General features: G+C 40.4%; 1 protein-coding gene across 1 annotated transcript in view; it reads right to left on the bottom strand.

The window, feature by feature from the left end:
* Window positions 1-16624, bottom strand: part of ADCY8 (adenylate cyclase 8) — a 187119-nt gene that overhangs the window by 50667 nt on the left and 119828 nt on the right. Inside the window, exons 7-8 of the mRNA XM_030553838.1 lie at window positions 16177-16447; window positions 7247-7444 (exon numbers count right to left, since the gene is read on the bottom strand). Of these exons, the coding sequence (XP_030409698.1) occupies window positions 7247-7444; window positions 16177-16447 (469 nt within the window). The remainder of the gene's footprint in view (window positions 1-7246; window positions 7445-16176; window positions 16448-16624) is intronic.

Raw genomic sequence — 16624 nt, forward strand, 5'->3', positions numbered from 1 at the left:
CACAACAGGGCAAGAGACCCTCTTTGGGATGGGAATGGATCACAGAGTGTAATGTAAATGTCAGTCTATATGTTTATATCTAGGACCCTACCAGATTCATGTCCATTTTGGTCAATTTCACGGTCATGGGATTTTAAAAATTGTAAATGTCATGATTTCAGCTATTTAAATCTCAAATTTCACAGTGTTGTAATTATAGGGATCCTGACCCAAAAAGAAGCGGGGTGTGTGTGTGTGTGACAAGTTTATTATACGAGTGACTGTGGAACTGCTACCCTTACTTCTGCACTGCTGCTAGTGGTGGTGCTGCCTTCAGAGCTGGGCAGCTGGAAAGCGGTGGCTGCTGGCCGGGATCCCAGCTCTGAAGGTAGAGCCACCACCAGCAGCAGAGCAGAAGGAAGGATGGCCTGGTATGGTATTGCCACCCTTACTTCTGCGCTGCTGCCTGCAGAGCTGGGGCTTCAGCCAGCAGCCGCCGCTCTCCAGCCACCCAGCTCTTAAGGCAGCAGCACAAAAGTAAGGTAGCATGGTATGGTACTGCCACCCTTACTTCTGTGCTGCTGGTGGAGCGCTACCTTCAGAGCTGGGTGCCTGGCCAATAGCCACTGCTCTACAGTTGCCCAGCTCTGAAGGCAGCGCAGAAGTAAAGTGGCAATACTGCCCCCTCCCAAAATATCCTTGCAACCCCCCCTGCAGCTCCCTTTTGGGTCAGGACCCTCAATTTGAGAAACACTGGTCTCCCCCGTGAAATCTGTATAGTGTAGGGTAAAAGCACACAAAAGACCAGATTTCATGGCGGGGGGAGAACAGATTTCACGGTCCGTGACGTGTTTTTCATGGCCGTGAATTTGGTAGGGCTCTATTCTTTAAATCTGTAATTTCCCCTTCACATGGCTCAGCACCCATACATATCCTACTCTTAGAAGAATAAATTGTGCATGAGATTTGTGAATGGCGCCGGATGATAATATGGACAACCACTAATGCTACTTTTGTAATGTATGTGTCACTTGGGTTAGCATTACACCTTTTTCCAGGAGCCTAACAGAATATGGCCTGAACTCTGTATTACATTTATCCTGTGCTCCTTTCAAATAATGATAGTCAATATTCCAAATAACACATTGGTCATATAGCAACTTCTGAACATGAGCATTCACCCTGCCTCTGCAGAAAGGGGGGCTATTATTTTGCCAACAGCTCCACTTTTATACTGAAGACGCTTCGAGTTGCAAAGATGCCACCAAATGCTTTAATCTGTTTTTTTTTTTTTTTTGAAATTCAAACTACATATTGTAAAGCATTTTGCTTCCAGTCCTGCAAACCACAGATTTTGGAAATCCTAGCAGACATCACAGATTATCACATCGCCCTTTACGAGCAAGTTACTTCAGAAACAAGTTTGGGGCTCAGTCAATCAGTTAAACCAGGAGGCACATGGACTAGGTCCTCAGGTGGTGTAAATCAGCATATCACCACTGATTTCAGCGGAGCGATGTCGATTTACAGCAGATGAGGAGCTGGCCCATGTACCTATATTTCAAAAAATCTGGCACAGTTCTATTTATGTTCTATCTGTGCTACAAAAATTCCTTTAAGGAATAAAAATAAATAGATGCCTATTCTGTAAAACTTTCTCTCTCAACTTTTATTATAATGGAACCATGCCTCTCCCTTTTATCTAATCTCTCTAGATGATGATGAAGCTGAGTTATATATCAGCACTGTAAATGAAATAAAAGGTAATATAAAATATATAAGGAACTCTCTTACAGACTTTGTGAGAAACAACCCTCCCCCAAGATGCCGACAGGTCCAGATAAGCAGAACTAAACTGTGAGCATGAGAAGAGAAAGTGGCAAGAGAGAGCGCGCTGCACCACTAAGGTCCCTGGGTAACAGCCTGTTGCAAAGCTCAACCCTTTGTCTCCGAGGCTGCTTTTGAAGGAGGAGGGTGTTGGGCTTTAAACTGTGTCCAGTCCTTGCATCCGGCTGGGGGGGCTTCATCTCCTGTATGAGCATCTGCTGAAATCTAAAGCTCCATCTCATCTAGCTTTTGGAAGGGAGAAGGTGCTTAGCTTCTCCCTCTTCCAAAGTGTTCCGTTTGCTATAAGGAAGGAGGATGTCCATTTACCTCTCTGCCTGCTACTGACTTTTGGATCCTCCTCTCCCATGAATAACACCCTTGTCTACCCATTGCTGCAGCAGTGTGAAATTGACATGATTCTTGATGGCTTCACTACTGTGCACAGGGTTACTAGTTTCACTCTGCGGCTGTGTGCAGAAGCACTAGATGTGTTTACCTGCGTTTGCAAGAAGACAACACTTCATCCATTCATGTTTTTTTTTCTTTTTTTTTTAAAGAAGGCTTAAACTTTGCAGAAATTGCTTGCTAGTGCCTCACCACACTCACCAGGGAACGCCTCCTACTCGCTTTTTGATATGGGTGTCAATTTTTGAAGCCATGGGTGGGAGCTTAGTTAGAGTTGTCTCCACGTACTACCTGAGTCACTGAGCTATCAGCAGCAATGACATAACGATAGCACTGAAGAAAACTGCCATATTAAATTCAGCTGCTCTTTGTAAACAAAAAACTCGTCTCCTCTCAAATACAAAGCCCCATTTTCTTTCCAGTAACATGTGAAATACCGAGTTCCACACTCCTGATTCAGGTAAAACTATTACTGGAGAAAGAAAGGGCTTTGCCTGCCTCAACTGTATAGGACTGGGCCTATGCACTGCACAAAATTACCAAGTAAAGGTAATTTCAACTTTTTACAATTTATTATGAAATGAAAATGATTGGTTAGGGAAATCATAGAGAATTAATTTACTGCAGCACAAATACAGCATTTCCTGCTGTGTTTAAATTGATGTTGAAAGGATAAAGGTGTATGTGGCATAATTGTGTCTCGAGAAGGACTTGTTAACATTTCTAGGAGAGCACTGAAACCGATGGAAAAACGTAGCGCTTCAGTAGCGATTTCCATTTTCTGAGTGCTTTGAAGTCACTGGGGCTGGACTGAGCCTCCAGGCTCATCCCTGCTCTAGGAGGAATGCCAGGAAGTCACTGTGACTCAGAGAGGAACAATTCTTTCCCAGGCTCCCATCCGGCACTGTGCGTACGTAGCACAGCCCCCCACCCCCAAAACAGCTTTGCTCATTCCCTACCTCTCTCTGCACACTTGCTTGCAACATCCAATCCCGTTCCTTCTGCATGCTAGAGCGGTGGTCCGGGCAGGGACTTTGCAGCCACAAACAGCAGTGGGCACTCACCATTCATGGCTGCAGAGAACCAGGGCATGAGCTGGCCTTAATTAGTATTAGTGATGAGGATGTTATCATTAGCCTGTAGAGGCCACAATGGAGTATCAGGCACCACTGTGCTAGGCAATGTACAAGCATGTAATGGAAGGACAGTCCCTGCCATTAAGAGCTCACAGCCTTCTGGAATAGCCCAGATTACACGTTTTCCATGGGTACACTTTAAGATTGAAGTGTCACCCTGGGAACAACTTCCCCATAGCAGCTTCCTCCTACATTCCCTTCCCAATGCAATGTAGTTCTCTGTAGGAATAACCCTTGTGAGGAGAGGAACAACTCGGAATTCCCTTAGAGATACCTAGTTCTTTAGCAATGAGATTTTCTTGAGTACAATCTTTTCCCTGCTGAAAATTTCTCTGCAACACTCCCCTGATATATCTGCATGGGATTCATGGTACTGGGAAGTTTCCAACTGACAAACAAGAAGTGCAGAGAAACCCCTACATGATAAACACCTATTTAGAGGGGAATCATCCCAAGCGATAGCTGAGAACCTTTGTGAGCTATCAGAAGGCTGTCAGCATCTTCCACAGTCTGATGCTAAAACTTCAAGTATTCTTTAGCCTTTGCTTTTTCCCATTTGCCACTATCCTGTTTGTGGAAATAGCTTCTAGAGAAATGAGGAGTGAATTATAATGAAAGTCCAGTGAGATATCAAGCGCTAATAAGTGACATATGCATTAGCAATTAAATAATTTAAAAAACACACTATTTGGGATCTTTCATGAATCCCTTCTAACAGCAATGAATCCTGGTGGAATTCACCGTGCATTTTATCTTTCCTTTCATGGTGATATCCTATTTTCTGACATAACTATGCTTGCCACCTCTGTGGAATCTATGTTCATGCAACAGCAGAGGAGAGTAACAGGAATGGGGAATCTGCCACTGGAAGTAATCATAAAGGCCTAAACTGTTATAAATAGATAGGAATTATGCTACAGTGTCACAACAAATTGTGCCACTTACACAAAGCAGGTGGATTCCTGAAATTGATGCTTTGCCTTTTGTGTCCTTTTTAACAAATCAAAGCTCCAAATTAATCCCTGCTGGAATTCCTCTGACTGCAGTGATTTTATAATGGATGAAATCCCAGCCCCTGAGCAGAGATGCAATGTAAGTTCAATGCTCCATTTAAGTCCCACTCAAACTACCAGAAATAAGCCTTCAATGGGACATAAGTGGCACAGTCCTATCGCCTATACAGGCAGAGTAATTTTTATATTTACTTGCTTGTAAATTGATCTGAGATATAAGCCATTGACTCTCTGTCCAGAATGAACATGGCTAGCAAGTACGATGTTTATTACTGACCGGGGGGTTAATGCTAGTGAATTTATTGTACACATTTAATATATGTACTCTCTAGGGAGAAATGCCTGGACCACAAAAGAGAGGGTTTATTAGGGAGAAATCAGTGCTGTGTAAAAGCACAAGGCTGAATGTGAGGACACAAGATTTCAGAAAAAAGAAATTGGAGACATTTTGGAAATATTTTATTTCGGAGCCGCTGCTGTCTTGTGGCAGCCACCGCACTGAACTGAAGGCAACAGGGAGCAAACTAAATCAATCAGGCATGGGGGAACAGCAGAGTGAGAGGGGAAAGCCAATAAATCTGTGCCAGTTCATTTACTCAGAAGCACTGCGCAGAACAACTATTGGAGCTGATGTAGAAGGTCGTGGCAGACAGCAGAGAAGTGTTAAGACCTGGGGGGAAAGTCTGATTCTGGAGTGAAAAGCAAGGACCAGGGAGAATGAGAAAATGTTTTGAAATAGTCTTGTCGGACTCAAATTTTAACCTGATAAAACAAGAGGAAAACAATTAGTGTTAAATGATAGTATATAGACAATCTAGAAAATAATTAAAGGCTGCCTTTCTAGAAATGGTGGCTATTCTCTCCAGATATTATCTTGTACAACATCACTAACATCCCCAGTGGTGCTAATCCTGCAATCATTGCACAGGGAAAACTGGGAGGAACAAACATTTCCTGCATGTCACTATAAGATAGTTCCACTATATTAGTAATCAAATGTACATGATGATTTGGCTTTCATTAACCTACTGGCCCCATGCATACTTACTAGATTTATTATTTTGAGTAGCACAATTGGTGTGCATGGCACTTTGCACACATGGACGCCGTCCCAGGCCCTCAAGAACTCACTATCCAGCTTGTGATGGCATGGTTAGATTGCATCTTAACAAGATGAATAGCTATGAGACCTTGGTTTTCCTCTAATTATTAGCTCTGAACAAACCATATCAGATAAAATAATATCTCTGAATCTACTTCTACCCAATACTTGAAAAAAGCTGATTCAGAAAGTTGAAACTATTCCAGTTCACTTTTAAAAGAAGTTCTTCATTTTTTTCATATTCTATGCCTGCTGGTTCTGCAGGGGACTAGAAATGCTGATATACAACGGTTATCATTAAAAAGTCATAATTTACCTACAGTCATGGCACTGTGCTCTCTGAGGTATCATACTGAGAGCAACAGGTGTCGCAGCCACTAACAGATGCTGACTTTTTAACAGACACCTTTCTGTCATTTAGATATCATTTAACTCCTTGTTAATATTTGAACTCTGACCTATGAAATGTGATGAGTGGGTTTTTTCTTGCCCTGCTTAAACTGAATTTAAATTAGATCCCACATTTTCCATCTGGAATTTTCCTGTCATTGCTAATTGTGGAGTCTGAGTTGGCAGGCAGGTTTAACAAAACAATGCCCCTAACATAGTTCTGGAAAATCCCCATTTACTTTGGGCCAGATTAAGGCTTTGCTTGTATTAAGTAGTAACTTATTTCTTGACTATTTCTTCAGTGGGAGCTTTTGCAAAGTAATGTACGATTCAATGACAGGAAGTGTTTCAGGAGGAGAAGTTCCTACTTAATGAGAGCAAGGTCTGTAATCAGAGTATTGCCTGAGTCAGGGATGTGGGGTCAGACTCAAAATGCTAGCAGATGTCTATGGGACAGACTCCTAGCTGGTGTCAACTGTTATAATTCTATGGAAGTCAATGGAGCTATGACAATTTACACCCATTGAGGATCTGCCTACATGAGTTGAGCAAACGTACCTTGAGTGTTGCTCAACAGATGTTAAAGCACTGACGGACAACAAGACTCTTCAAAGGCGCAATTTGCATGCTGTTTCTCTCCCTCCCCCTTCTCCAGTTAGGCATATACCTGACCATAAGACTGTCACTGCTGACATTGAGCACTTTGTTATCCTCTGGGTATGAAGTCAGTTGAAATCAATGAAAAGAGCCAACACAATTAGCTTGCAAGAAATACTGGACGACCGCACTTTTCCATTCCCCACCCTTTCAAACTGAAATATATATGTGCTTTTGAATGCAGACAAGAGACAAGATTTAGGTGGGATCATACTGCAGCTCAGGAGCAACACGAGACATGAGAAAACAATATTTATCCTTCAAAAGTAGAACATTTCTTTAATTTGGGGCCTAAAACAAAGATTTGACAGAGTAGTTTTGACTCAGAATAAATAATAGCAATTGACTGGGATTTAGGGTGGGATTGTATCACCAAAAAGGGGGAATAGATCTCTATATTATCTCTCCTCATTTTTTTTTTAAAGGAGAAGCATCATTTTATTGATGTGCTTGCTCCCAGTTTGTGCCAAAGCAGCCTGATTTTTAAATGTAAGACTCATCATCAAATTAAAAGGCCTGCAAACAGTTTTCACTTTTCTTCAAAAGCAGCCCTTGCTCACTAGTAGGGACTTGCCAGCTATGGAACTGACTCATCAAGGAGTATAATGACCGTTGGTTCAATCATGTCTTCTAAAAACAAAACAAAACAAAGCTAGAACCTAGAGCTGTTGTCTCTAATTCAGTGGACATTTAAGACAATTTGAATTGGAAAAAAGCAGCTATCAAGACCCAGCTACCTTATGCTCCAGGCTGGAGTCTTTAAACATCAGTGAGAAAGGCTTGATATGCTCTCTTCTCAATTTATCGCCACTCCGTAAGTCGATGGTGTGCTCTATTCGCTTGTTAATTTCCTCGGGCCCAGACTGGACATGCAAAGCTTGTGCAAGATGGTTTGGAAGCAGATTTATTGAATTTCTTGTTAGGGCAGCCAGAGTCTAGGGGAAAGCACATGCAAACAGAATAAACCTGCTGGTCCCCTTGGGTTAAAAATGCAATGTTTTAGATCATGTTGCATTGCAAACCGTAACAGCATTCCATGCAATTCATTCAATGAAACCTACAGAAGTTTAAAAAAAAGTCTGTTCCACTAAACACATGCAGTATAGCAGGTGGCTGCTTTCGTGTCATGTTTTGTAGGGGCTTTTATGTTTGTGGTTCCACTGAACTATATCATTGTTACAATGTTTCCAGATTTTGTTGCTGAATTTGTGAAATTCTTAGAGGATGGTGGAAGGAACCCACACCAACGTCTCAAAACAGGGGACTGAATTCAGTGGTCTGTCTTAGCCAATTAGAAAAGAATTCACAGAAAATATGTAAAGGAGAAAAGACAGTGAAGTTACTGGATGTGTATAGTCAGGGAACAGGAAGTTTGGAGGGAAGGAGAAAGAAGGAGAAACTTCCCTGTCTCACCATGTGCCTGTTTTTATGCTTTCAAGCAGACAGTGAGCTCTCTCTCTACATTGGCATGTCCCAACCAGCATATGTAGATCACAGTTATGCCATATTGGTTAACATAATTCATATACAGCACTTTTCATGGTAGGAACTATGGTAGATTTTTTTGTAGATCATTTTAATTGTACTTTTCCATCACTGATGACACAAGTGATTTCTGTGAAGTTTCGAAAAGGACAGATGGTGGAGATAGTAAGACTAGGGTTTAACTTTGAGAACAGATGTAGAATTTAATTCCATGAAGTGAGTAACTCAACCCAGTGTAGCAATTCATTATGTGAACCACAGGACAGCAGATTGAATGGGAAAACGTAAACATTATTGTCTGCTATGTTCCCAATGTTTAAAGAAATGCTAATGAGTAGAAGGGATATAAACTCTCAAACTTTAGGGTACAAGACAACCTCTAATTATTAGGGGTTAGGAAGAAATTTTCCTTGTGGATAGGTTAATTCACAGCTGCCTGTTGCAGGGTTCCTCTTATGTATCTGGTATTGCCCACTGCAGCAGACAGGATACTGGTCTAGCTGGACCAGCGGTTTGAATCTATAAGGCAATTCTTATTGATTAGGAGACTCCATGTAGCTAAAGGAATATGGAGTCTTTCCCTGGTTCAAATTCAGTGCATGGACAGAAACTATTCTTAGCTGCTACCTTCTGATGAATACTGAATGGCACATAAGAACATGAGAGTAGTTTTAGCCTAACTACCAGTGGATAAGTATTCACCATTACAAAATACAGCTGTAAGGGGCAACCATTTTTGAAGTCACGGTAGAGAGGCCAAGGATCAAATAATCCTGAATAGTAAATTGCTCTCTCACACTGCACAATTAGAAGAGAAACTTTAGAACACAGAAAGCTAAAAGAGCTTAACACACTATGGCTGAAATCCCTCCCATATTGAAGTCAATGGGGATTTTGCTGTTGACTTCAATAGGGCTGGATTTCATCCTTTAAGTGTTTTGACAAGCCCTTTTACTTAGCCACAAAAAAGGCAGTGCCACCAAATTTTTGAAAGGGAAATCAATTAAACATTACCATAAAAACTTTCAGACATATCTAAGTCCTCATCCTATCCTTGGTATGCAGGAGTTAAGATGTATGCATTAAGGACAGATTCCAGTGAAGTCATTAGGAGTCTTTTTAGAGTCACAGTTTCATGCCAGAAGGTACCACCAGAACGTCTAATCTGACCTCTTGTAAATCACAGGTCAATAAACTCCAGTTAGCCACCCCAACACCAACACTATCAACCAGAATTAGATCAAAGTACTATAGCCCTCTGGAGCTTAAAGTATTGCACGCCACAGGCAGAGAACAGGAAGGACTGAGGTGCACAAATGTGTGAGGCCCCAGCAGTGACAAGGAGTTTTTCAGCGATACATACCCAGATGATTTTGGCAAGTGACTCATGCCCCATGCTGCAGAGGAAGGGAAAAAAACACAACCAGCGTCCCTGCCAGTTTGGTCTGGGGGAATAACTTCCCATCCCCACATATGGTGCCCAGTTAGACCCAGAGCATATGAGCAAGAACCAGCCAGCCAAGCACCTGAGAGAGAGAGAATTCCGAGTCCCACCTCAAATAACTGGCCCCCTCCGCCCAGTGTTCCATCTTCAGGCATGGCCATCTCTGGTACTTCAGAGGAAGGAGAAAAAAATGGAGTCCTTTCTGACCCCTACAGGTGATTGGGAGAAGCCGTGAATCATGAGATTTGAGATTTTAGGAACAGAAGAAAATATGATTGCGATGTGTTCTGGATCACGCCTAATAACATCCTTTGCTTAGAGGTATATTAGTCGTTCTCCAGACTTGAAAGAGTTAATTTAAACTTGGGATCTGTAGTGAAGCTATTATGGATATTCTGATATAGGGATGAAGGCTTGAAGCAGTGCATGGTTCTATATAAGAACAGGATCACTTCAGAGGCTGAAGCATTTTGGTCTCTTCAGAACTACGTCCTATCATTATAGCTCTGCTGGAAGAAGAGGGAGACAAGTGCCTGATGTTTTAGCTGCGTAACTCTTGATTACTTGGGGAAAATCATCTCACCTCACCTAACCTCACTTCAGTAGGTGACTAAAGTAATTTTGCTCAATTTGAAGTGAAAAATCATGCTGCTTTGTTGCTGCATATATTAACTAATTGGTTTAGAACTACTGGTGCCTAAATATGCAACCTAATCACGACAGAGGCCACAATCCAATTTGCAGTGGGACAAGGAGGAAACTGGATTGAAACAATCCGTATTTCTCTGGGAAAAAGAAGGGAAAGTCCAAGCTGAACACGATGTAATCTGTCCATCTCTCACATATACACAAAGACACTGAAGCAAACAGCTTTTCCCTAATGGGCAATAAGAATAAAGTAATAAAAGGCTATCTGTATGTCATTGACCAAGGTATGTGCTTGCATCCACTTCTGCCAGCACATACCATGCTTTGTTTTGCATTTGTGAGGGGAGCCAATGTGGAATACTTGCTTCCCCACCAAGCCTATGATGCTGTCTGGTCAGCAGCTATATGGAAGAAATACTGGTGACCCATATAACTACTGAGGGCCAGATGCCGCCACCCTTATTCATCCAGAGTAGTTCTTATTCCTCAAGTAATCCCATTGAAACCAACAGGGCTATTTGCAGAGTAAAGTACTATTGAATATTAGTGAGGGTGGCAGAATCAGGGCTTAATGATTTGTTTTGCAATATTAGTGAGTGACAGTGAAAGACAAGACATAGTGCTTTCAGTCACATCCCTACTGGCAGAGAAAGCATTGTATATATAGTGGTCAACACAAAACAGTTCCATGTTTGCCAACAGATGCCATCCTGTAGAGTTATCACACTTATTTATTGTTCTAAGTCTAAGGAAAAACTAGTGTCCATGATATGAGTTTGGTTAACAGTTGGCAAATGTCTTTTTTATTAAGGCAATGGTTCTATGTCTGTCTGTTAGATGCACAAATATGCATGCATGCAATGATGTGCTCCAAAGGTTTTATTGACCCAAGTTTGGAGATAGCCATTGTACTCAGGAGTTAGGCCAACCTCCCAAATGAACAGCACTGATACCTTTATATCATGCAATGATGTGTTCTATATATCATGATGATGATGATGATGATCAGCATTTACACTACAATAGCACCCAAAGACTCCATTTAGAATCAGGGAACCAGTGTATGAGGCTCTGCTCGAACACAGATGAAGATGTGCTACAAAATAACTAACAACTTTAGAAATGTTTCAGAGAGATTTGAAATACTGCATGGGAACGATATTTCACTTCCCTCTTCCTGTAAAACCATGCTCCTTTAATATCATGAGTCCAGCTGTACTAGAGTGACCAGACAGCAAGTGTGAAAAATCAGGGTGAGGGTGGGGGATAAGAGGAGCCTATATAAGAAAAAGACCCCAAAATTGGGACTGTTCCTATAAAATCAGGACATCTGGTCACCCTAAGCTGTACTGAAGAGGAAAGTAATAATGAATAAGTTTTTAGAAAACTCTAAGAATGAGTTAAATGAGATCATCCATGCGGATATCACTAGCCCTTCCAGGGTGAGATGCAAGTGCTGTATATCCCATGGGAAAACAGGGCAATATCCCCTTTCTAATGGCACAAAGCTCCCATTTGTAGCCTTGCAGGATCACAGTACACCTAACCTTACACTGCATTAGTCTGGGGTAAAATCCTAGCCTTGTTAAAGTCATGGGAGTTTTGCCATTGATTTCAATGGAACCAGGATTTCATCCCATGGGGCAAATCAGCTTGAGTATATTATCATAACGATTTACATCAGCTGAGAATCTCTCCCTGGTGCCCATCCTGTACCTCGGACCAGTGTAATATTAAGGGAAAGGAGGAAATATTTCTCCAGTAGGTTGATTGGTTTAAAACAGGGGCTGTTTGATGTTGTCAAGAGATCTGGAATTATAAATATGTCCCAAGAGAGGGGGTATGTGGGGGGGGGGTATTAGTAAGCAGAGAACAAGTGAGACAGACCAAAAGGCATGAATAATGCAGTTCTGCACATGGCTTTCCAATTTTTCTCATGCCTATTATTGCTACCCAAGTGAAGTTATTATAATTTGTTTTTCATATAAAACTTCTCCAGTGTGACAGTATAATGTATTTCCCAGTGTTGTCTAATGCTTCAGCTGCGAATCCTTATCTCGTTGAAATCAATAGCAAAAATTCCATTGACTTCATTGTGACTAGGTTTTGGGCCTTAGCATGTTAACTCCTTGCAATCACAGTACTTTAAATGTTTGGGTCATCTCAGATCAAGAGGCTTGTACTTCGATATAAAAGAGTTGCATGAGACAGGCCCATTACTTGCCATCTCCCAGTGATGCCCCTGGCATTTTTGCATAGACAGAGGATGTGGGTTTAGGCCCAGATAATGTTGGAAGTAGCAGTAGAAAAATTCACACTAACCAAGGATTCTTTATTTTTTTGTAACTGTAAAAATACAAGAAAAAACACTGAGTGACTTTCAGGGGGTAGGTTTAAATCTTTTTGATTCAACGTATTCCAGCAGAACCATAATGCAGTACTAAATCTAATTACACTATTATCTATATCCAATTAGCTTTGGAATTGGGATTGGTTTTGTTGTGTCAACAAAAAAGATCCAGAGTCAGCTTAGTTATTCGGAATATAAAACGTGCTAAGTGGAACTTAGATAACTGCATACCCCCATGTGGTGCCAACAGAGTTTTGTTTTGCCTTCTCATTTATTAGCCAGAAGAAAGGACACACTAGCAGACCTCAAAGGTTATGTTTTCAGTATGATGCAATGCAAATGTAGGCAGGCTACTCATATTATCATTAGCTAAAAAGATGGTGCATTCAAATTCCCATTCCCTGAGCTGAACGTTTCCTTTTAGAACATGAGTTAGTTGCTTGAGTCTCGTTAGTGTATGACACAGGCACAAGCTCTCAGGTTCAAGTTCCACCATTAGATGAGCTCACATTGATGCTAGAGGGCAGAATCTGGACTTTAAAGTGAAAAGACCAAAAAGCGGGAGAGGGCAAACCAGACATAAAATAAGATAAATTGAAAGCAGAGGGTGCAGAAATATATTAAAGTACAGGAATCAGAGAGATCAAATTTTAAAAGGTCAGTTTTCAAAATAAAAATACACACATTTTTGAAAAAAATAGGAAGTAATGATTTTTTCTTCTGGTCCATTTTGCCCATGTCATCATATATTCCTAGTCCAAGGGCCAAATTTACAAAGATATTGAAGCAGCTAAAGATGCTCTATGCAAAGTCCTACAGAAGTGCATAAGCATGAAAGAGAATTTTATAGAAATTATTCTAAAAATAATAAAATTGAATAGAGAGCAATATCCTTTCTGTAAGTTTCTTTTTTACAGTAGAGTTCTATGGCAGGGATATGATTCTTTGTTAAACACTACAGGATGGTTTAAAATAACAAAAGATAGGTTTCTATTGTCTATTCAATCCTGTAAGACTAGTTCATAGGGGCTCTTGGCATCAAAATAAGAGGTTGGCACTAGGAATTGAATCTAGGTCTCCTGCACTTTATGACCCCTGCCCTTTTGTGTTTGACTCCCGGTCTTTACAACAGTTGCTCATACTTCTCTAAAATCAATGGGATTCTTTATACATTGTTTATTAGATACCTGCATTGGTAACAGTCACCAAAACAATCACTAGAATACACCATAAATCTGTCAGACTAGCATTTTTGTAACTGCATCCCATTTCTGTCAAATTTCTTCAGAGTAACATCAGGGGCCATATTCTGCCCTTGGTTACAACTTCTGTAAAGCACAGACAGAGAATCCAATTCCACCAACTATCCATATACACAGGGGTTGGAGACTACGCTTTACAGAAGGACCCAGCCACGCTAATAGCTCCATTCCACTAGCTATACAGTAGGATATTGGACATGGACTGAATTTCATTATGGCCACACACAACCTCAGCATAATTCACAACCAAACCTAAGTCACAAGCCTGGTAAATTTAGCTTTTCTACATGTGTGTGATGTGTAGACTGCTTACTTGGCCTCTAAATCAAATCTCATACCTACACTCCACTCCACTCTCATAGGCCATAAGTCTAAAATAAATTAGGGAAAAATATATGAAATGTGATGAATTGGTGCTCGGAGAAGAGAAATCAGAAGAGACTCTAATCTGTCAGATTCTCACAGACTTGGCAAAACCTAGAATTAAGCCACAGGTACCAGATGAGTTGAGTTACCCAAATCTTGTTGTAACTGATAATTTTTTAGTGAGGACATTTAAAAGGAACTGGCAAATACTAAAGCAGATCCAGTGCTTTGCTGTTGAACAGCTGTTTCTTGCATTTCCAACCTCCTGTGCTACAAATGATTTTTCTGCTGATAATTAACACTATTAAATGATTAATCTGTCCAAGGCTGACCAGCCTTTGGAGAAAGATAAAAATTACTAGCATAATTCAAAGATGCCATTTGATTTCTAAGATTATATTAGCTTCAGCCCACTATTAATAAACAATAATGCACAGTATATTGATTTTACAATTGAAAATTACATAATTGAATATGCATGCAATGACTGGGTAATTAGAGCTTCTACCCAGGTAATTAATTGTTATATAGTAAAAATGATTTATGCTTTTAATACTGGGATAAGTAATAGTCAACCAAAATAGGGAGAAGCCATCTTCTATTGATTTAGATTTGTTTTGTTGCCATAAGGTGCAATCCCTTTGAAGATACGCGCATTTATACACATTTCAGTAATTTTCATAGACTTTTTACTGGCTTGTTAGATGGAAGGAGGTCAACAATGGTATAAAACAATAGTTCTTTTTCTCCACTGTGAGCACCATGGTAAGGTACAGCTGAGAATATGGACAATGGGAGAATAGCCTAATCAGCAATTTTTTATTTTTTTTTGGCCTTTAGAAATTGGAAATGGAAAGAACAAGGAAAGGAGAAAGTTGAGAGAAGTTAATCTCAGCAACATGCACGCACTCTTTCATTCCCAATGGAACGAAAACACAGATATAAGCTGACAAAATGATGTGAGAGCTGAAAGGAGTTGTACATACAGATAAGCAAAAACACAGATACCCATATAAAACAGATGTTTTATAGAACAGCCAACTGTACCATGCACCATTTCAGTCTGAAAGGACAAAGGCTCTTCACAAAGAATTGATCACTTGTGAGGGTTTATGATAAGAGACTGTTGATGAAGCATGATCTTCACGCAACAAAGCTTTAAGTTCTAAAGACATTTCAGACAACTAGGACTAAGTACATGTAGCAAAAGAAAGGAAATATCATGTCATTATAAATCTCTCACATACAAATGGAAGGCAACTCAAACTGATCTTGTTTCACTATGACTCATCAATCTTTCAAATGCAGCAGAAAGAGTGGTATCTTAGGGCATTTTAACCTTTTCATCTTTAATTCCTTTTAAGCAGACAGGCTTCACAACTGATTTTATGACTGTGAAAAATTATTGGATCCCAGAATGCGTACAACTAACATGAATGCTTTTGAAAAGGGTCTGATTGAGAGCAACCTAGAGAGATATTTCTTTCATGTTACTGCTCCTTACTTCTGCTTAGCTAGTCAAGACTCCAATAATCCCCTGTTGGGGAACCATAATTATGTCCAGGACTCTTTTTTTAAGCTAATAAAGGAAGAATGTGAACAATAGTAATCCTGTTATCACAAGGTGCATATTAGTCCACAGCTCTTTACTTTGGCTCATGCATAGCTCTGTGCTATGTTTGCACATCCCACACAACATACACCTGCTTGTCTTGACTTTGACAATGAATACAGCAGTGCACTGAAAATATACTGCGTTGGCTAAATAGAAGTTACACATGGTGACTTGCCCATCTCATGTCATTTAATGACATTGGTTTTACATTTAATTAACTGCTTTGAGGTTTGGTTCAATTAAAACTGAGCTGCATAGTATTCAATTTTAGTTGGACCCAAAACAAACAACCCTTGCCCCTCCCCATGAAACCGTGGCATTTCCCTGATTCTGATATAGGTTAATTCTGTCCTGAGGTGATTTGTTTAATCATCTGCAGTTGCAGTACATGTTACAGAAAAGGTTAAAGATGAATTTGTTTCCTCTGAGGCTTCCATTATTGAGACGCATTCAAGCATGCTTTCATAGTTGATGACATTAAGGAAAGTTTGACTTACGTTCTGTTTTCCCACTATGTTATCAAATGGGAGTTCAGGGCTCCATGATCCTTCTGTAAATGTTGCCCCACTGTTTCTCCTGTCTGAGGTGCTGACAGATTCTTTCACAATGTCTTCAGGCAAAGTCAACAGACTCTCCTCGGGCTGTTTTATTAAATAGGTCTCAATGTTATGTTTCCTTAAGAATTCATTTCGTTCTTTACCGTGTCCTTCTTCAACTTTATAATCCCCATTCAGGCAGTCCAGAGTGGCTTTGGAGATGTGGATCCTCCTGTGTGTATGACACAAATGGTACTAAATGCTGATTGCGTATTTTGAAAGGAAGGACTATGGAGAGCTTTATGTCATTATTTAACATTATAGATACATGCTCTTTTTGGTACTACATATTATTTTACAATAATTCAGCATTATACACTGTTACATTTTAGAGGTGCTGTGTAATCAC

This window comes from Gopherus evgoodei, chromosome 2 (assembly GCF_007399415.2).
Source record: "Gopherus evgoodei ecotype Sinaloan lineage chromosome 2, rGopEvg1_v1.p, whole genome shotgun sequence".
In the NCBI taxonomy this organism is placed as follows: Eukaryota; Metazoa; Chordata; order Testudines; family Testudinidae; genus Gopherus; species Gopherus evgoodei.